At 39.3% G+C, this 23,073-nt stretch overlaps 1 protein-coding gene across 7 annotated transcripts in view; it reads right to left on the bottom strand.

The window, feature by feature from the left end:
- The window catches only part of mid2 (midline 2), a 95,284-nt gene that overhangs the window by 45,913 nt on the left and 26,298 nt on the right, over positions 1 to 23,073 (bottom strand). For all 7 annotated transcript variants that reach the window (XM_061834368.1, XM_061834366.1, XM_061834370.1 and 4 more), the window contains one exon: positions 19,167 to 20,050. In XM_061834368.1, coding sequence (XP_061690352.1) covers positions 19,167 to 19,994 — 828 coding nt within the window. In that variant the 5' untranslated portion in view covers positions 19,995 to 20,050. The remainder of the gene's footprint in view (positions 1 to 19,166; positions 20,051 to 23,073) is intronic.

Below are 23,073 nucleotides of genomic sequence, written 5' to 3'. Positions count from 1 at the left end.
TGTTTATATGTTATAAATGTTAGTGGTAAACCCCTTGTAATTGGTATTTCTAAATCAATTCTATACTGAGCTTTACTTACACTTTAACAATGTTTCATTTAGTGGCACCCTTTATTGTTCAGTTTTGACATCACAGCAAGTGCTGTTTATTGGTAAATTTTGTCTCTTCCTGTTTATTGTTATCTGACTTTTAGACTTTTAGTAGGGTCTCCTTCTCACTTCTAATATTGCCATTGTGTATCTTGTCCGTTTTGTGCTTTAAGAGACAAAGACATTCTGAATCAAACAAACATCTTATAACAAGACTGTTTTGCCTCTATTTTGAAAACTACTACCTGTGTCACTCTCAAATTGCACATATCCACTCTTACCCCTTAGTTGAGCTCGCTTCCTCGTCAATGACGTCAACATTTATTAAACCTTCCTTAATCCAGGGAAGGCAAATGAGAGCAATGCCAACATGTGACATAAACTTATATTTAAATATTTAGCTATTAAATGTATTTGTTGTTGCAGCCCGAATTCAAAGCTGTTCGATTAAAAGCTGAAACAACAACGTGTCGACAAACATGCACATAACTTTATAACGTAAATCCCACAGTGCCTTATTGTGGAATAAGATAAAAAAAAAAGTCCAGTTGCTAAATCGTTGAGACATTATGGCACCACAATAACAAAATTGTGTGAGAATCCCCTGAGGGGAAGTATCGAACTTCAAAGTCTTTTTTTCCCTCTTAATTAATTCAGGATCCTCCCTTTTGCATAAGCCATTCAGCAGGGCTGAGACACAGACAGAACTAAAGGCAAGTCACAAATAAAAACTCATGAAAGAGAAGGAGAATAGAAATGGGCTCCCTTTACAGCAAGCTGTTGGAAAGGAGGATTTTAGAAGTCATGTCAGTAATCTGAGCCTTCTGGGAAAGTTTTATATATTTTTTTTTGGGTGGGGGGGTGTCAGGATAACATTCGGTAGGGCACAACTCCAGAACCCAAGAGAATAGACAGGGGGCCAACAATGCGAGTTGAGCTCGTCTCAGCACCCAGACCAAGGGGCTTACAGTAATTGTCATGTATGAAAGAGCCGAAATCTAACACTACTGTATATCAGCATTTAAAAAAAAAATAATAATACATATATATATATACTTCTTGGTTTTCCTGGCTGAGTGCTTCGGGTCATTGTCATGTTGAAAGACCAAGCCATGACCCAACTTCAATGCTGTGACTGAGGGAAAGAGGTTGTTCCCCAAAATCTCACATACATGGCCACGGTCATCCTCTCCTTAATACACTGCAGTCGTCCTGTCCGATGTGCAGAAAAACACCCCAAAGCATGATGCTACCACCCCCATGCTTCACAGTAGGGATGGTGTTCTTGGGATGGAACTCATCATTCGCCTTCCTCCAAACATGGTTCGTGGAATTATGACCAAAAAGTTCCGTTTTGATCTCATCTCACCACAAACCTTTCTCCCATGACTCCTGTGTATCATCCAAATGGTCAATGGCAAACTTAAGACGGGCCTTGACATGTGCTGGTTTAAGCAGGGGAACCTTCCGTGCCATGCATGATTTCAAACCATGACGTCTTAGTGTATTACCAACAGTCACCTTGGAAACGGTGGTCCCAGCTCTTTTCAGGTCATTGATCAATTCCTGTCGTGTGGTCCTGAGCTGATTCCTCACCGTTCTAAGGATCACTGAGACCCCACGAGATGATTTCTTACATGGGGCTCCACTCCGATTGAGATTGACCGCCATGTTTAGCGTCTTCCATTTTCTAATGATTGCTCCAACAGTGGACTTTTTTTTCATGAAACTGCTTGGCCATTTCTCCACAGCCCTTTCCAGCCGTGTGGAGTTGTATAATACAACAAGTGGAAGTGCACTTATAAAGGCGGACTAACAGGTCTTTGAGGATCAGAATTCTATTGCTGATAGACAGGTATTGGAAATACTTATTTGCAGCTGTATCACACAAATAAATCGTTAAAAAAAAAAATCATACATTGTGATTTATGGATTTTTCTTTTTAGATTATCTCTCACAGTGGACATGCACCTATGATGAAAATTTCAGACCATTCCGTGATTTCTAAGTGGGAGAACTTACAATATAGCATCGTTTCCAAATACTTATTTTCTTCACTGTAACACTTGCATGGCTAAAGTACAGCATTGACAATGTCATGACTGATTGATTACAATATGAGAGACAGCATATTCAATACGTACACGCACCTATTTGGTTAATATCAGTCAATTCATGCTCAAGGTACAGTCGGATCTTGTTCATGTTTTTCCAGGTATAAACTGTAGACAGTGGGGATGCACATAACTAATAGTCTGATATTGAGAACAAAATTACATCACATTACATCAGGTCGCTCGCGGCTGTGGTTTGCATTGGCTTGGAACAGTCATGGAAATTTTCACCAAATTCTTCACCCACAACACCAAAAATAGTCAATATCGTCAGAAAATTAGCATTAGATTTCCACCACTTGCTAAAATTACATGTATCTAGTGACTCTGAGCTTGTAACTATTATGCTCACCTACTTTGGAGAGCAGCTCTTGACAAGACTCCAGTGGCATCTCAAGCAGCAAACTCACATAGGAGATCAAGTTCACAAAGGATCTATCGGTTTGGCCACATAGAACGGTTCTCACAGAGGGCTCACTGCTAATATAAATGATCCTACAGATCTCCCTTTGCAATGCTCGCTTACTGGATAATACATTACCTGCAGATCATGTACAAATTAACCAATTACAAAACTAAATAATTACATTACCTCATTAAATGGATAGACCATAATGAGGAGCATCATTCTTGGCTAGAATTGGAATAGAGATATTGCAACAACATAAAACTCTCGAAACTCCCATTTATTTCCACAAGTCGTAAATGTCATAAATGTTTCAAGAACGCAATAAACAAATCCATCTTAAAAGCTTGGTGGCAAAGTAGAAGCTAAAGGATCCCAATTAACTCCCAGTATGCTCTCCCAATTCTGGAAATATCCAGATTATGAACTTCACACCATACCCCTTTATTTTAGCACATGAGAAAAATATGGACTTTACCACCTAAAACACCTATATAATATTATTATTTTTAGGACACATGATGATTTGTTGCAAGAATTCCAAATTATGGTCTGAATTCTATTTCAATACAATAAACTAAAAGCAGCAATTAAAAAAAATGAAGAAGACCTATGTCCACTAACCATAATTACTGGATACCCCAGACATCTATTTTCAATTTATATGGGGATGTCCAGCATTTCAATGCCTTTGCACTTCAGTTACGCTAAAACTCTCGTATACTTTGAACTGCAGGATTCAACTTTCCCCAAGATTGTGCATAATTGGCAACATAAGCATAGCAACCTACCAAATAAATAATCACAGTCATTATTCATCATGTAAGCTACTGCTCGGACAACAGTTTTATTAAACTGAAAAAGTAAAGTGGTAGAATGGATACAAATTCCCACCAATCACTGGTTAAATCTCTTCACATGATAGATATACAGTATTGCATTTGAAAAAATAGGATAGCAAAAAAATCAATTACACATGTACAGATAGCTGGTCACCTTTCTTCAACACGTTAAATCGTGATTTTCGATTCCTTTGCCTGGATAGAATGCCATCTGACAATAACAAACGTATACTGTAAGTGTAAAAGTTGGACTTCTGTATTCTTTGCTGTCGAGGTTGCTGTTATTTTTCATTCATTCATTAGTTTATGTAGTTGGTGTTTTTGGGGAGTTTTTTTGTATGACACTTTCAACTGACTTGCATGATTAAAGGACACATGCATGGTGGGGATCTTTTCATCTTGACCTTGTGTTTGGAGTTCTGGTATCTGTGGGGGTGGGGATTTCTTTACAACTTCCTGAAATCGGGTGGGGAGGATGACTGGACGGACCTCCCAAAGGGCATTGGTGGTGGAGTCTCCCATGTTCTGCAGATGCTGAAGTGGACGCCAATTCTTTTCTGGATGACAAGCTGCTACTTTTTTCAGGTGCTGTTAACCAAAGATGTGACTAAAATATTTTAGAGAGAGAGAGAGAGAAGAGAGAGAGAGAGAGAGAGAGAGAAAGAGAGAGAGAGAGAGAGAGAAAGAGAGAGAGAGAAAGAGAGAAAGAGAGAAGAGAGAAAGAGAGAAAGAGAGAAAGAGAGAAAGAGAGAAGAGAGAAAGAGAGAGAAAGAGAGAAAGAGAGAGAGAGAGATAGAGAGAGAGAGAGAGAGAAGAGAGAGAGAGAGAGAGAAGAGAGAGAGAGAGAAAAGTGCACCCCAAAAAATGTTTATTTGTAGCCATAAAATTGTTCTAATGTTTTCCTATTCACAGCCAAAACAACAGCAAAAACATCTGCAACTTGCCACAAGTTGTTTTCTCAAAATGGAAGTGGGCTGAAATAACGAAGTTTGTGCAGGGACAAAACTACACTGCATGTTAAAGTTGTTGTTTTTCATAGTAGGTTATGTAAATACGACATGTGGGCAGCTGTCACAACTCACTTTGATTGGCACACGGAGTCCATTGAAAGACAGTCACGTCCGCACACATTATTGTGTTGGATTTTTTTTACTTTAGACGGACATCACTATGGTAATCACACTCTATTGAAGCAATGGTCCCAAGTGCAAAAGATGAGAAAAAAAAGTCTAAAAATTGATTGCGCTTGCAATTTTGACAAGTACCGAATAGATTATTGTAACAGAACAAGGTAATATTTCTTCTTAAAATAAATACTTCTTTAAAAGTAAAAAGTCAGCTTCATTAAAACTACTAAAATTACTCCAAAATGTTACTTGAGCAAATGTAACAAAGTAAATTAATCTCGTTACTACCCACCTCTGGTAATAAGCTGCCAAGAAGAAATTCAACATATACTCTGCTGTATATATATATATATATATATATTTTTTTTTTTGGGCCGCAAAAAAGACATGGAACCAAATAACACATGCTGGGATGCAAGGTGAGAGGTTAGGTTAAAAGTGAAAGAAAATAATGTGCAATAAAATAAAGTTTCCTTTGGTAAACTGAGCTGGGAATCAAATAATCAAACCTGTTACAGTATATAAGTGATCTAAATGGAAAAAAAAAAACGTTCAAAAATGTCCCCGAAAAGATTATAGTATGTATTTGACTTAAATCGTGTATGCAAATTGTTAAGAACTCCATGTGTCCTTATATTTCTTTCAAATTCCCTGAAAAAAGATTAAGCCATCGTTGTAACGATCAAACTGTAATGACCGACTACAACAGTTTTCATTACAGTCACAGAGCTTCCCCCGCAGCGGTCCTTTGCACTCTTTCACCCTGTCATGTGTGGCAAAGTGACACTACAGATAATCATACCTCCAACACATGGAACTTAACATCTCTGTGTGGGAGTCAGAGGGGAATTCATATTCGCTTCACAAAATAGTAGAAACGTAAAGGTCGCTGGTTGAGCATTTCTTATCTGCAGGCCTTACAGTAAAACAGTGCCACTTTCATTCTCTATTCAAACTTGATTCTTGACACAGGGCTGGGACGCACTGTGGGGAAAAAGTGGCTCAGGAGTTATGAACGGACTAGCCCAGTTCATGTGCGCCATTGAGCCAGGAGAGGATATTTCATGTAACTTGATGATTGAAAAAAAATAATTTCATTGTCTTTTCAACCATAATTCATGGAGTCGTAAAATGACATTGAATACCTACAACTAAATACAGTGGGAGGCTGCCAGCATGCTCTGTGGCACAAGACATTTACGTAAATAGTGTTTGAAGTGCATGTTTTGTGTCAATTATTGTATTTCTTCCGTCTTTGTTCTGTTTTTTTTGTTGTTGTCTGCTGCGTTTGCTGTTGTGTTTGTTGTGGTGTAATGAGTTTGGTTTTGTGTGACACCCCGAGTGAGGATTCTTGTGGAAAAAAAAGGTTAACGTGTTCTGCTTACAAAAATGAAGGTACAATTTTTCATCACTGCCTCAAGAGCGCCACCGTGCCTTTGCCCAATAACACAGTGCGCATTATGTTTAGGTATTTGTGATAAATACAGATATTGCACTAGCAACCGAGACGGCTCCTTTTAATACGATGCGCCTTATGGTCACGAAAATACGGTACATGTCGTGGAAACAATGAGTCGCAAACTGGAAACATGAGTCCCTGCAACTTTTCATCACAGAATACACACGCAGTGATTCTACACTATATCACAGTTCTTGCCTCGCGGTCCTGCTATATTGCAGATTTTTTTTTAAATGGTGTTAACTCTTTTTTAGACAATAGTTTTGTAAATATCTCTTTGGACAAAATTTTCTGTTATCCATTGCAATTCTTCATTCTGAGTGTGTAATGTTTGTTTAGGCTTGTCATAATGGGAAATTCTTTGGGACAATATTCATCCCCAAAAGGACAAAGGATGGCATCATTATTTTTTATGCCATTGATATAAATATATGAGAGCATAATTCGAGTACATCCTTTTATAGAAAAAATAATTTTTAATTCAAATTCCAAGAATAATGAACATTGACATTGTAATGTAGAACAATAAATGTTTTTACAAAACATCGTATTCTTCTGTCCTTGCTTTTACGGTTACGCCAGAATTTGTTGGACAGCAAGTCTTGTCTTGAAAGCCTTAATACCATTTTATTTCAGTTAAACTATAAAAGTTGTTGGACCACCTACTTAAAGAAACAATTATGATTAAACACACTATTTGGTGAAAAACACCATAATGCAAATGATAGGGACATGTTGGAAAATACTTTTTTATTGATCACTAATTGAATATCTTTGGACTTTCACATTTCTGAGCAGCACATCATCTGATCACCCTCAAACTTATAACAAGAACATTACTCAAGTGTGATTGGGTTATATTTTTTTTGCTTGGCGCATTGTAACAGCTTATGCTGACCTCAGATCAAATGCCTCAAATTTTACTTTTTCAGGAGTGTTACATTTCATTTGAAATGTAAACCCTGAAGCAACCCATGTTAGCCACCAGAATTCAGTGCTTCGGCCCGTTTAAGAGACACACACAAGTGGCCTGAAACATGAATGACACAATGAATGACAAGGATGTCTTGTTCAACTATGCAAAGGCAGTGCATCCAACTCTTCAGTGATATCAAAAAAAGATGCGTTCACCCAGACATAAGGCTTTTGGGTTCTCCACGTGATTGACTGTCTCAGCTGAAACTGTACTTTTGTTTGTTTGATTGGACTCAGTGGGCAGTACACGCAATCATGTCACTGTCATGTATTTATAGAAGAGGTCATGTAACACATGATGAAGGCAGTGGCGTTAGATTAACTGTGACAGCTGATGGCAATCTGATCAAGAAATGAACAAACAGAATACTGCAGGGGAAGAGGACATGCTGTATCTGGATGACAGATATTAATCGGACACAACCTGACTATGTTATCTTAGTATTGATCCAGATACTAAATCATTGCACCATTTTTGGCAATATAATGCAAGATCACCTATTTTGCAGAACTATGGCTCAGCATTCCTGATGTGGCCAGAATCAGTGGGGGGAACTCCTGAGGATAGTCAGTAGGATTACCTCCTGTAAATAAAAAAATACATATTCCTGGCGGTCTTTTCGATCTGCACGGTGGTCTTTTTGGTGTGGATATCTGAAGGAGGACATACTTCTTTCTATGACTCCCCAAAGACCAGAACAAACCCAGCAAATACTGTAGCTTTTAGGAGTTTTCTTGCAAAAAAAATAAAATGAAAAAAATGGATATAAAGGTAGGGAAGGACAAAGGTCATTTTACAAAAACAAAATTTGAAATGACATCTTTACAGCTAGATGATCTGAATTATAGACTTTCAATACTGCCATTTCTTGTCTGAAGGACTAAGTTGGTTTGAACTCTAGTCTCGACTACTATGAGTGATTGCTACTGGGAAAGATTCCAAAGCAGGAATTTTTGAGAGAGGTGCACAGAACTTGCCTGGAACATATCCCCAGGATTTTTTTTAGACACAGTAGATATGTTTTTCCAATGGTTTTTGTCCTTTTTCTCTTCTTTATTTATCAAACCACTTATAAAATGGCATAATTAAAAATTAATTAATTGAATCAAACACAAACTAAAGCTTAAAGAAAACAGTATCCAGTTTTTTTTTCATAACTTGAAACAGTTCCCAGGTGTCTTAATAACATGTCTGTGGTATGCTGTTATCAAAATAGCTCAAGGGTTAAGAATTATAGACATTTTTACAACATGCCTCTTGCCATTGGATAATTGTCTTGTTTTAGGGGTGGTTCTATCTTATGGACTGTGCCAGCTGTCATTCTAATTCAAATACTGCTTTGGCCAAAAGGAACAAGCGCTTTCCTGTCTCGCTGAGCGGCTGTTTGTTTAATTCAACTACCAGGAGATGACAATGGAAGCATTTTAGTGCCACATGGACACTATGCCAAACAACTGCACCAACCAACAACTCTACCAAGTATTTAAAGAAATGTAGTTTATTTAATGGCGTGGCAGAACTTGCTCCCTTACATATACATTTTCTGAATTAGGCAGAGAATATAAGATTTAGTTATTTGTTTGTTTCACACTAGATGGGTGAGAAGGCGACCTAGAACTAGAACTACGTGTACACAAACATTAAAAGGCCAATTGTCCATATCTCTGCTTAAGAGATGGAATAATTTCAGTTAATCTTTAATTTGGATGAATCTGCTGCAGTACTAGGGACGGGCCACAGGGGCAGTGCCTCCATAACTCCGTGACAGGACCGGCTTGTTAAACTCTCAATCATCGATTAAGGTACAGTAGTTTGGCACACTATGTGCATTTTATTCAATGTAAATTGCAGTAAAAACAACTTTTTTTAAAAAAGTTTGGTTTTTGACTATGTTTGTTTTTTTGTATACAAAAAAAGACACAATACACTCAAAATTCTGTTATATGGCAAATTAAATGCAATGTGAACATGAAAAAAAAGTTGCAATGTACTGAATCCTGCAACAAGTGTACCACAACATGGTGAGGGAACAATGTATACTGGTGGCATGTCAAAGTGAGCATCTAAAAACAAGTTTTAAGTGTTTTTAATGGACTGTGTTGCTTTCTGGTGTCACCACCAGAATGACGAGAGGATAATGTTCTCCCTAAAACCCACAAGAGCTACTTGCGACTGTGTATGCGTCACTGTTTCCCTTATTGGCCAAAAGATGGAGTGAGTGGTCCATTACCACAACTTTCTGTGGCACAATAAGACTGTTTTTATTTTATGTTTTTTTTCCAATTTAACTTAAACCTAAATGATTTATACTGTATAGTGTTCCTAAACAAATGTGCCTCCATTGAGTTCTTTCCAAAGAGAAGAATTACAAAAATACTATTTTGAGAGAGAATGTGTAGCTGTCAAAACACTTTAGACTAATGGCAAAGCCATCACGGACATTTCTGTTCAAGGGAACAATGACTCACACCCCCCAACCACCCAAACTGGAAGCAACTCCTCAGTCCCACCACTTTCTAACTTCTGTTTAGTTTTAGTGCCATGCTCACACACTATTTAACCTTCATTCTTCACTTACAGCCTTGAGAATAATCTCAAACTGACAAATGATGTGAAAACAACTGCACCTCAGGCACATTACTTAGACAGAATGCTTCATAATGCTGAGGGAAACTCTCTCAGTAAATTGTTTATCCTGCACGGTGTTATTGTACTCTATACGATTATCTTTATTTTTATCGGTTTGACCTTGATACTTTATCGAACACTGTGTACTTTTCTCTGTAGCTCATCATGTAAAGTTTAGGTTTTTCTACAGTTTCCCTGGTCAAGTATTAAAGGAAGACTCACCACAAAATTGATATGTACAATAAACCATCCAATGTGAACTATATTATTATTAAATATATTTTGGATATTAACTGAAAAAAAAATTGAAAATCAAGAACATTTTTGAAATCCAAGCAAAATCTGGATGTGTCAGCTTTGACAGCCAGACCCAGAAAAAACACCCTTGACCCTGCCCTTGACATCACCAGTGCTTACCATTACAGGCCATTCATTCTAGCTAAGCCAAGATGCCGATGTGATCTGCACCAAATTGCAACAAAACTGAGAAAACGCACCCAAATTTGTCCTTCTTTAACCTCCCGTGGGGTCAACTTGACAGGATAAAGCTGTGGTTGTCACAGTTGAGGCTCATTCATCAGCTTGGGAAATTTGCACGCATCTAATCATTACTGGTTATTAGCCGCTTAGTTATAGCATCTCGTGCTGGTACTGTATAAGCAACAACATACTTTATGAGGTGGCACAGTGGCGCTGCTGTTCAATCCCGGACCTCTGTGTGTGGAGTTTGCATGTTCTACCCGCGTCTGCGTGTGTGCAACCTGCCTCCTGCCTGTTTACAGCTGGGATAGGCTCCACCACTCCTGCGACAATTGTCCGACTAAGAAAATGGATGGATGGATATATACGTGTAAGCACACAACACTTTCTGGTTACTATTTACAGTGATGCACGCGTGCAAACCCCCCTGCCCCCCTCCCGCCATCCCCGCCGCTGGTTGATCACGAGAAGCTGGCTACTTGAAAAGTACAACTTGGGGTAAAAAAAAAATAAAATAAAAAAAATAAAAAGTCTGGCTGCACCTGCAGTATATTCTCTACATCTAAACCAATTCCTCAGAAAAGCATAAAAACAAAATCTCCGCGGTCCATATAATGGGACTGTTATTATTCATTGTCAGCGCCATGCCCCTCTCTAACGCGTCAAGTTCCGCCTGTGTGTATTCTGGCTCAAATGCTTGAACATTGTTGCTTTTATTTTGTTTGCTCAATGGCGGGAGTAGTAATAACACAGAGACTCCCTGTTATACTCGATTTATTGGCTCTTAGCACACAACACTTCCTAGTTACTATTTACGGCGATCCGCGCGTGCAACCCCCTCCCCCACCCCCGCCGCCAGTCAATCGCGAGAGGCTGGCTGCTTGAAAAGTAGAACTTGGGGTGTAAAAAAAAAAAAAAAAAAAAAAAAAAAAAAAAAAAAAAAAATCAGGCCACACCTGCTGTATATTCTCTACATCTAAACCAACTCCTCGGACAATCATCAAACAAATCTGCGCGGTCCATATAATAGGATTATTGTTCGGCATTAGTGCCACGCCCCCTCTCCAACACGTCAAGTTCCGCCTGTATGTATTCTGGCTCAAGCACACAGGCTTGTACATTGTACATCATGTTATTTCTTTCTTTCTTTAATTATTTTTCACAAAAATCGGCCACAAAATGCCAGATAGTGGATATTCTCTGTTCGTTGAAATTTATCGGGGGTGGGGGTGGGTGAGGGGGGTTGGGTGTATTCACAACAGAAAGCACTGCAGTCGTGGCAAAAGCTGATTGGCTGTCAGTTTTCCAGCAGGGTGCATTGGAATGTCTGAGCGAGAGAGGAATTTCGATAATACTTTTCCAATTTAGTTTCTTGGTGAAATCTGTGGATAATTGGCATTAAAAGAAACACTGAACCCTCATCTACTAACTTTTCATGTGTGCTCCCATTCCTATAATTTTGAGGAGAGTCTTCCTTTAAAGATAGCTAAATACTTCAATGAACTCTGATTTAACAAATTGTTAAAATAATATGATCTGGAAACTGTCAATAAAACTTAGTATAATTTGGTAAATCTCATGCATTTGATCTCATGTGGTTGACCTTTGGTATAAATGTAATCTCAATTTAAAATGTGAATCACAGTACAATATCACGATCAGGACTTTGGGAGCTAATCACAGATGAGTGAGTTAAAAAAAAAAAGATTACAAATCCGAACAAGATCAAGCAATGTGTCTATTTAAATAACTTGTTCATTTACTGTATATCCTTGGGTACGGCATCCTGAGTATCTACAAAAATATACAGTATTGTCAGGTCAAGTATTAAACTAAATAAAAACAGAGATTTTTTCCCCCTAACATGAGAAATTGTCATGATGAAGAAATCATGATTACAATACTGATGAAAATAATTTTGATTATTATTTTGGACATTATCATGCAGCCTTGTGTGTGTGTGTTGATGCAGACTGATATTTAACACTGAGTTTCTTTCAGCTTGTCCCTGTCGGGGTCGCCACAACGTGTCATCTCAGATGAACACAGATATATGTTTGGCACAATTTTTACGCCGGATGCGCTTCCTGGGGCAACCCTTCTCAGAGAGTGGAGGCCCCAGTGGGATATGAACCCACAACCCCTGGTGCTCTAACCACTGACCTACGGGGCCTCCACTAATATTCAACACTAACTGCAAATATTTTTATGAATTGTCCTATATTAGCACTGAATCAACAACTCTCTAAGAGAATTGCAAGAATCTACTAAAGGTACACGCTTCTTGTGTGCTTTAAATGAATCTCATTGAAATTCAGTAAATATGAAATGGTATTCTGAATCGAGTCTCAAAGCTACGCTGATTGACTCTGTGTGTCATCAGTTTCCTGAAAAAGGGCCTCTTTCCACTTGCATGAATCTGATCTGAAACACAGACTAATGCGCTTATTCATCAAATTTTCTAAAGAAACGATGCTGAAAATGATGAAAAATTGGGAGGAATAATGATTGGAACCAAATACAAAATACTGTAACTGTTTCAGTTCTATACAGTCATCATTTTGATGTAGTTATAAATTCTCATAAGATTTTGCATCTTCCAGCAGCCCAAGAAAGACATTACTAATAATCCAGTTAAAACTAACATGCAAATACAGCCAAAGTAAAAATAAGATAAAATCTGGATGACCCTGAATTTGCAGGTCTATTCAATTTTTTTGGATTTTTGTTCATTTTTTCAAGATAACCCTTTAGCCTACATTTAAACTTTGACTATTTGAAATCTTCAGTATAAATGTTCCAGAGAGAAAGTCTTTAGTGAGAAATGTTTGTGTGGATCTTGTGCTTATTCAGACTGACCAATGAGGGCACCCTGTGGTCGGGGCGGGAGGATTTCTGGAGCATATATAAATGGAATAACATTTGCTGCCTGGCCATCAAAATATAGAAAAGCAGATCTATTTCTGTAGCTCACTTGCAAAAATGGGGTATCAGTAGTTAATGAATAAATTGTAATGGATGCATATGATCAGTGGTGTGAAACATACACAGGAAATAATGATGAGTGCCCCGGGTCGTTCTTTTTTCTGCATACCACTGCTGACACCAAAGTGCTTAAAATCTTCCCTTGTACACTCTGCATAAATTGTGCATGATGCATAGATTAGGATTGATTTGTTAATCTATTTCTTCTATGACCCAGCATACTCCAGGGTGGGCTTTCATGACAGAACATACATGATGCAGTGTCAGCAGGGAGTGGCTGTGCACGTCGGTGCGCGTGCGTGGCAAGAATGAGTTTCCTGCTCATGCACGTCTTCAAGTGGTACGTTAAAAGCTTTTTACTCATCTTCGTGATTTTACGTGATTTTGATTTCATGACTAAGTGATCTTCTGGAGCAGCTCTCATGGAGCACAGTAGCTTCCTGCTAGCAACACAGTTGCACGCCTTCCCCTCTTCCCCTCACAATCACTCCACATTGACTACAGAGCATCCGCATTCACATATTGCACATGTACACCCCCACACACCTGGAAATACACCTATTTGAGGACCTTTATTTACCCTCCTGCACACAGCAGAGGGCCCCCATTCTGTAATATTAAGACATAGTTTGTGCATGTTAGTGGGCAATTGTACAACACCCACTGGCAAAGTGCTATAAAGGGAATATACAATATAGTGGGAGAAAAGACAGGAAGGTGGTGTGAGGGTTGGAAATGTAGCAACATGTAAGAAGAAGCAAACTAGATGAAAAAAATATATATTTTAGTTAAGGATGGCCTTTAAAAATTATTAAAATAATGATCAAATGTTGATTAACTTTTATTCAGTAACAGTCAAGCATCAGATAACACCCACTCTGAAACTGTAGGAATACAGATGATTGATGAGACAAGAACCATGCTTGCCCAAGTTTGTCCCCGAAAACTTCAAGTGGCCAAGATCCAAGATATAAAATAGAATGTTGTTTCCATAAAGAAAACAAAGTCATAGTTCTGTGTGATCGACTTCACACATTTCATAAATATCATAAGTTTTTTTTCGCAGATTCTCTGTGGTGACACGATAGACGACTGGTTAGCACATCAGCCTCACAGTTCTGAAGTCCCGAGTTCAAATCTTGCCACACCTGCGTGGAAGTTGCATGCATGCTTGGGTTTTCTCATAGTACGTACTTTGGTTTTCTCCAACATTCTCAAAACATGCATGGTCGGATAATTGAAGACTAAACATTTCATAGGTGTGATTGTTAATGTTTATCTATAATACTGCGATTGGCCTCTTGCACACAGTGAGAGCTTGGAGAGGCTCCAACTTACTTGCAACCCTAGTGAGGACAAGCAAATGTAGAAAATGAATGAATGGATATTGATGTACTTTTACATTTGTGACGTCATGGACTGTAGGGTGACATACAAATTCATTCTGGTATTGTGTGTGACTGTCAAGTGTTATTGTGTATGACAGTATTTTCTCTCCAGACACTTATGAACTTGCCTCCTATTTTGCTTTGCAAAGTGCTCTGCTATGGGAGTAAATATATGTCACTAGGTGGTTCCAGTCACACCTATGACCAGTGTAACAGTACTCAATATTTGTATAGCTATACATTCAAAAATATCAAAGCAATGTGTGAAAAATACTTACTATACAAAATACATCTTTTTTTGTTGTTTTTTGTGCAGCAAATTAAAAAAAAACTGTGATTCATTGATCATCAGCAAGATCTTCCCAAATGTTATTGCTCTCACAAGGGTGCGTTGTCCAACTTTAAGAACCACAAAAGTTGATATGCAATGATATGAAAAATGTTTTCAAAATGATTTTCCTTCAAGTGTCAATGTAGCTGTAAAAGTTCTTTTACTTAAAAAAAAAAAGAAAAAAATTCACCTCCCAGAATGGAGCAAAATTAAGTTGAATAGATAAAGCCCGTCTTGACCTACATAGTCCATGATTAGGTATGCCCTAATAAGACCTCCGCTGCCCCATGATTGAAAACCAGATTATACATTAGCTGTCACTGGCCATCTGGAGTAGAGCCAGGACTCGGGCTGCCTCTCTCCCAGATGTGGACACGAAGGATTTTTAAGTAGAGACTTCAAAGAATTGGCTGCAGGGAGCTTTCCAAAGAACCACAAGAAAGAAGCCATGAAGTGAAGGAGAAAATAATAGGAGAGCCAGCTACATTTTACTATAAACTGGTGGCAGGAGCAAGTCGGTGTGAGCAAAAATAAACAGTTTTCCTGTAGGGTAAAATGATGAAAAATGCTGAGCAGGTCATCTCTGAGCCCCTTCCTGTGTGCAGTGGTAATGGATAGGCTGACAGATAAGGTTAGACTGGAATCCCCTTGGACCATGATGTTCGCAGATGATATTGTGATATGCAGTGAAAGCAGGGAGCATGCAGAGCAATGGTGAGTGTGGTAGGGAAGTGAAGAAACGGGTCCAGGCAGGTTGGAACAGCTGGCGGAAGGTGTCTCGTGTGTTATGTGACAGAGTTTCTGCTAGGATGAAGGGCAAAATTTACAAAACAGTGGTTGCACTGATTGGGAGATGCAGGAGATAGGCAAAGATGGGAAAAGATGACACGCTGTGGCGACCCCGAATGGGACAAGCCGAAAGGAAAAGAAGAAGAAGAAGAAGATTCATGCTCAACTTAGCAAGACACCAATAATACAGAATTTGGAGATTTCAGCTCTTCTAAAACCAAACTTATGTTGCAGCCATGAAGATCCGTTCAGTGGCGTTTCCCTTGAGATGGGTTGCACGCAAAAATACACCTTGCACATGACGACTACTAACTGATTCTGAGAACTTTTCTTGCAAAAGCCAACTATGATAGTATGCTAGCTATTTTCCCTTAACTAAATGAAACCCTGTTTACCCTTCCCGATGACAGCTAAGATAGGCTCCAGCACACCAGCGACGTTTGTGAGGATAAGCAGCTCAGAAAATAGATAGATGGATGGATAAATTAGACCAACCAAAAACTGACTTACATTTACATTCATGTGTGGTAGGATGCCACAATTAAATTTGGGGTGCTACAAATGCAATTTGCCTTTTGCTGCACTGAGACTGTGCTGCTATGCGCTCCTATTGTGCATCTGCTAAGGCTGCACAATTAATGGAATTTTAAACGTGATCGTGTTTTTGGCTGCCTCGACTAAATGAGCGCCATCGTGTGCGATTTTTTTTTACATTCAAAATGTGGCCACTGCTGCATGTAAAAAGTCCTTCATTTATAGCAGTGCCCGCAACCTAGTCAGATAGCTACCACGGAATTTTTAAGCATGAATTGTATTTTCTTGGATTAAGTTGCAATTTGTGTTTTTACTTTGTGATAGTATAGTTATTCAGTTAGTCCTTGGTACAGTGAATTTTTGGGGTGATACAATTATTTTTTTATTATCTACCATTTATTCTCATTTAAAGATTTATTGTGTGTAGAAAATATGACATAGTTTGTTGAGAAGTAGTCCAATAAAAATAAAGACTTTTCCCTAACATGAACAATAATGATTGTGACTACGGTAATCGTGATTACAGAATTGATCAAAATAACCAGTTTTTGTTACAATCGTGAAGCCTTAGTGTCTGCTAATGACTGGCACCACTGATTTCCTTTCTATTTGGGAAAAAAAAACAGCTCTTCCAATGATTGAAGTATCTAAAGTATCCACATTTAATTTTGCAAATCTATCTTCTGGTAAGTGCCATGTACATTTTAGACAGTGTCGTGTCTTCCCCACGCCAGTGACGCTGCTCCGGTGTCTCATCAAAGCACAATCAGTGCTCTTTATTTAGAAACACCACCCTAAGGGTACATACAGACGTAAGGATCTTCTGAATTAAGGATTATGTTGCGAAAAGACGATTGGATGCAGCACTGAGTTCTGCGAACCCCTACGAACACCCACAGTGCATATTAATTCTTTTAACTTCTTTGTTCACAAATATATATTTCAAAATTAGATACCTATGCAACTGTTAAATCTCATGACCACCATTAATATAAGACAGCATTGGCATCAGTTCACGTCAAACTGCCAGGGGACTCATAATCCCAAAAGTTCTTTATTGAAATTACTGTCAAAAATTAGAATATAAAATGACTAAATTAGCATATAAAAGTATTTAGTTGTAATTATATGTACAGTAGTGCATGTTTTGAAAACAACTTCATTGTTACTAAAAATCAAGCTTTGCTTGTTTGGTATAAAGTAAACATTTAATGTTCAAATCACCCCCAACGCTGAACCCACCCCACCTTTAATCCAACCCCCATGTATGCTGATTTACATTTCATGTTTCAATTGGCCATCCATTTTCCTAACCAATTATCCTCACTAGTGTTGCAAGTGAGCTAGAGTCTATGCCATCTGATTTTGGGTGAGAGGCATGGTACGCCTGGAAGTAGTTGTCACCCAATTGTAGGGCACATATAGACAACAACTGACACTCACATCCAGATGTGCTAACCAGTCATCCACCGTTCCATCACATTTCCACTGTCTTTTAAAATTATATAAAAGAAATTCTAGCCAAGCCCCACAAAAACTCCCGACCAGCTGCCAGATACCAACCACCGCGAATAGATTCTGCTCCTGTGGGAAACACTGAGAAAGGCTATCTGGACTGCATAATCCGATGTAAATTTATGAAAAATCATATTTAACTTTGTATTTCCTCAACCCAACATTTTATCCTATCCCATACCTAACCATTCATTTTCTTAACTGGTTATCCTCACTAGGGTTATGGGTATGCGGGCGCCTATCTCAGCTGACTGGAGCCGAGAGGTGGGGTCCAACCATTCATACGCCCGTATGGACATTCCTATTGACAGTTTTGAGGCTTTAATTGCCCTGCAATGCATGTTTTTGGCATGTGGAAGTAAACCAGAGCACCCAGAGAAAACCCATGCAGCCATTGGGATAACATGCAAACTACACACCGGCAAGGCTGGATTTGAACCCGGGTCCGCAGAACTGTGAGACTGAATAAATCGTTGAAATGGTTCAACGCTTTCTGATGAAACATTAGGAGGAAGATATATACTGCGGTTTCAAATTTAGATTTTCGTTACTACCGTGCTTAGTCTCTCTTCAGAGGAATACTTTAGGCTATGTGTGACATACTGCAATACCAAACAGAGAAAGAACAAGATGCAAAACACAAAAGAAAATGACAAAGATGAACACAGAATAGAAGACGATGATGATGACGATGACGATGATGATGACGACATGACTCGGTAAAGAGGGAGATGACGTCAGACATTACGGTGCTACAAAACATGGAATGCAATGACAATTTTTTTTTTTTTTAACCACCAAAGAGGACTATGGCAGAAGGGGAAAACTGTTAATGGAAACGATAGTCATCCTGTTTACAGTAAAAAAAAAAAAAACACACAAGGGGGGCAAAAAGTGATCACAGCTATAATTTAAAGTACACTTTATTCTAGTTGTTTCTATAATGTGCGGGAAAAGAGCATAGAATTTCTACTTTATTTTTTGTATTCATAAAGTTTTTGTGAAACAGCAAAGATTGCAGATCTGTATTTTAAGATGCTCGATGTTCACTTTTATCAAACCTTTTCCAGCATGTGGTCAACTTCAGTTGTTAGAAGAAACACAGTAGCTCTTTGGCGATGGAATTTTAGTGACAGCTCATGCCTCTCTGTTGTTTATCCACCCTTACTCAGCAGTCCCACTCTTAACAAGGAAACTCTGAAAGCTAAGCGGTCACACAGAATGCCAGCTCATCGACTATTACGATGATGACGCTTCCCTATTGCTCGCTACTTCTCTCTGCTTACCGGCAGTCTGTCTCAAAAGCTCGCTTCTTTCATATTTGTCTTTCTTTCTGATAAAATCTCATGATGTGAGGGGACCTGATGGGAATGAGACAGTACTAGCTCTAATAAATGTTCTAATGGCATATTGTGACAAAAGTGGCTGTATATTGCTATAAGACAATGAATATCTAATTATATGACACAATACGTCAACTGAAAACAACATGAAGGACTTACTTTGAGCTTGTCAAAGCGTTCAGTGAGTGAGGACACCTGGTGCTCACGGTGCCGCCCTACCAGTTTGCAGAGGGCACAAATGAGCTGGTCATCAACTAGGCAGTACATGTTGACCTTCTCGTTCTCATGGTCGAGGCATGTCAGGCCACGAAGGTGCGTGTCCGGCATAGGATCCACTAAGCGGTGACTGGTGAAGGGCTTCTTGTTGGGGTGCGTTGCTCGGAGACAACGGTCACAGTATGACACCTCGCACGTGATGCACGTCTTGACGGCCTCGCGAGGTGGATCCTGCTCGCAGAACTGGCAGCAGATGCGCAGATCCATTTTAGCCACAAAAGCCGGGCTGTGGTTGGCGTTTGTGTGGTTGATGTGATTGGTGTGATTGGCGTGCGGGTGGGGGTGGGGGTGGCTGGAAGTGGCCGGACTGCTCCGGGCGCTGCTTCCACTTGTCCCACCGCCACCACCGCTGCCAATTGTTCCGGATATTGTGCCACTAATGGTGGCGGTGTAGGGCCGCTGCAGGCGCCGGCTCTCAGTAGGCGAATTAGGGCCGCTAAGGGAGGCCTTTTGAAAGCGGTCTATAATGTTCTGCAGCGTCACATTGCGCTTAAGGCTCTCCAGCCCGCGGTGATTCAGCGTGATGACGTAACGACAGGTGGGGCACTGAAAGGCCGAAACAGACTCAAGAGGCTTGCTGGACGAGCAGTGTGACACCAGGATGCGGTGGGCGCAGTTGAAGCACAGGCTGTGGGCACAAGGTAAGAGCAGAGGATCTTCAAACAACTCCAGACAGATTGGGCAGGTCAGCTCAGACTCCAGTGTTTCCATCTTCAGTTGAACCTATCATAAGGCAACATCAAATCCCACAGATGCTGGTCTTTTGCCTGTTAAAAATAGAAAAATATAAGATCAAAAATTTTTGATACCAGATTAAACGACATCACTCAGCGCAGAACCCATTAAAATCAGGCATCTATAACTGGTTCAAGATCACCCCCACAATCCATGAAGTAGCAACCTAATATTTTATATACACACAAAACTTCATGCATATAATAAACAAATGTACATACGTACACACACACACACACACACCACACACACACACACACACATTATTTGTTGTAAATAATTAGAATCTTTGTTGATATATTTATCCCGGTGAGACAGTGTCAGACAAGAACTACTATTCTATTAGCTGGCTGGAAGTATATACTGTTTCCACTTTTTGTGACATTTTTGATGGTTGTGTGAGATTTTTCAATAGTAAAATATGTGCCTCTATAAAGGTTGAAATCATTTGTGTAAATTGACAACGTCAATTGAGGTTATCGGCAGGTAAGCTAAAAATGCGCTTGTGTTACTATTTATTCAATAAAGCAATTGCAAGGACACCAGCGGCTGTATCATTCCCTCTCTCTCTCCTACCTACCTCTAAAGGATTACAATTCATTCTGATTTCCAGTGGTTGGCACATGTTTCTTACATGACTATAGCCGTGCAGGTGGGTAATTTGAACCAATTGTACTTTCCAATAGCCCCTTTGCACTTTATTAACTGTAAATTGATCCTAAACTTTGGACATTCTCTGTCTTTTACCCTCTTTCCTGCTGGCTTCCACATATTCATATGTGATTCTACAGTAGTGGGGGAATTCACGACAAAAAATCATGATAGAGTGAATAATTACCAATATAAGTAACATGAAAACATGAAAAAAGGGGATGCACTGAACCCCCAAACAGTAAACCATGATTTTGCAAAGGAAAGACAATTTGTTCTGAATTCAACAAACTTAATAAGAGCTGTAATTTACAACTACAGTGAAGAAAATAAGTATTTCAACACCCTGCTATATTGCAAATTCTCGCACTTAGAAATCATGGAGGGGTCTGAAATGTTCATCGCAGGTGCATGTCCACTGTGAGAGAGATCTTCTAAAAAGAAAAATCCAGAAATCGCAACGTATGATATTTTTAACGATTTATTTGTGTGATACAGCTGCAAATAAGTATTCGAACACCTGAGAAAACCAATGTTAATATTTGGTGCAGTAGCCTTTGTTTGCAATTACAGAGGTCAAATGTTTCCTGTAGTTGTTCACCAGGTTTGCACACACTGCAGGAATGATTTTGGCCCACTCCTGCACACAGATCTTCTCGATATCAGACAGGTTTCTGGGCTGTCATTGAGAAACAGAGTTGCAGCTCCCTCCAAGAATTTTCTATTGGGTTTAGGTCTGGAGACGGGCTAGGCCACACCAAAAGCTTGATATGCTTCTTATGGAGCCACTCCTTGATTTTCCTGGCTGTGTGCTTCAGGTCATTGTCATGTTGAAAGACCCAGCCACGACCTATCTTCAAAGCTCTGACTAAGGGAAAGCAGTTGTTCCCCAAAATCTCACAATACATGGCCGTGGTCAACCTCTCCTTAATACAGTGCAGTCGTCCTGTGCAGAAAAACACCACAAAGCATGATGCTACCACGCCATACTTCACAGTAGGGATTGTGTTCTTGGGATGGAACTCATCATTCGCCTTCCTCCAAACATGGTTCGTGGAATTATGACCAAAAAGTTCCGTTTTGATCTCATCTCACCACAAACCTTTCTCCCATGACTCCTGTGTATCATCCAAATGGTCAATGGCAAACTTAAGACGGCCTTGACATGCGCTGGTTTAAGCAGGGGAACCTTCCATGCCAGGCATGATTTGAAACCATGACGTCTTAGTGCATTACCAACAGTCACCTTAGAAACAGTGGCCCCAACTCTTTTCAGGTCATTGACCAAGTACTGTCGTGTAGTCCTGGGCTGATTCCTCACCTTTCTAAGGATAATTGAGACCCCATGGGGTGATATCTTGCATGGGGCTCCACTGCGATTGAGAGTGACCGTCACGTTTAGCTTCTTCCATTTTCTAATGATTACTCCAACAGTGGATCTCTTTTCACCATGCTACTTGGCACTTTCTCCGTAGCCCTTTCCAGCCATGTGGAGTTGTTCAATTTTGTCTCTGGTGTCTTTGGACAGCTCTTTGGTCTTGGGCATGTTACAAGTTTGAGTCTTACTGATTGTATGGGGTAGACAGGTGTCTTTATGCAGCTAACAACGTCACACAGGTCCATCTGATTCAGGATAATACATGGAGTGGAGGTGGTCCTTTAAAGGGGGACTGACAGGTCTTTGAGGGCCAGAATTCTAGCTAATAGACAGGTGTTCAAATACTTATTTACAGCTGTATCACAGAAATAAATAATTAAAAAATAATACATTGTTATTTCTGCATTTTTCCTCTTAGATTATCTCTGTACCTACGATGAAAATTTCAGACCCCTCCATGATTTCTAAGTGGGAGAACGTGCAATATGGCAGGTTGTTCAAATACTTGTTTTCTTTACTGAAGTGATTAGCCTATATTCTGACCTTTCCGGTAATGTGGACCAGGGAGCAACACTGAAGCAAAATTTAATGAAATAATTTTCAAGAAGCTGAATTTTGCTTATCAAAATCATGAGCTGTACAGAACTATCAACATTCAAAATATAAGATGGGGTCAGAAGTGCTCAATAATTTTCTTGCATTACAGACCAACATTCCTTTATATCTGTTTACATTTTTCTGCCATGGGGGAAAAAAGAAAATGAACACTGTAGATAGTCCTTCGTCTCAAATCATGCATTCAGATCACAAAACTCCAAATTAAATTTCATTGATTGCACTATGAATAAAGTGTCATGTGACTTGACCTGAGAGGTTTTCGGGAATCTACAGGTTTGCTATTTTCAACAATTTTTAAATCACAATAATGTATTTCCTTGTCCACAACAACTTTTAAACCTGCTATACTGTGGTTAAAAGAACAATAATTTCACAAGTAAAAACAATACAAATAAAAATTGAACAATA

The sequence above is a fragment of the Syngnathoides biaculeatus genome, chromosome 11 (genome assembly GCF_019802595.1).
Source record: "Syngnathoides biaculeatus isolate LvHL_M chromosome 11, ASM1980259v1, whole genome shotgun sequence".
Taxonomy (NCBI): Eukaryota; Metazoa; Chordata; class Actinopteri; order Syngnathiformes; family Syngnathidae; genus Syngnathoides; species Syngnathoides biaculeatus.
Note: the sequence above shows the minus strand (reverse complement) of the source record. Positions and strands in the feature narration are given on the sequence as shown.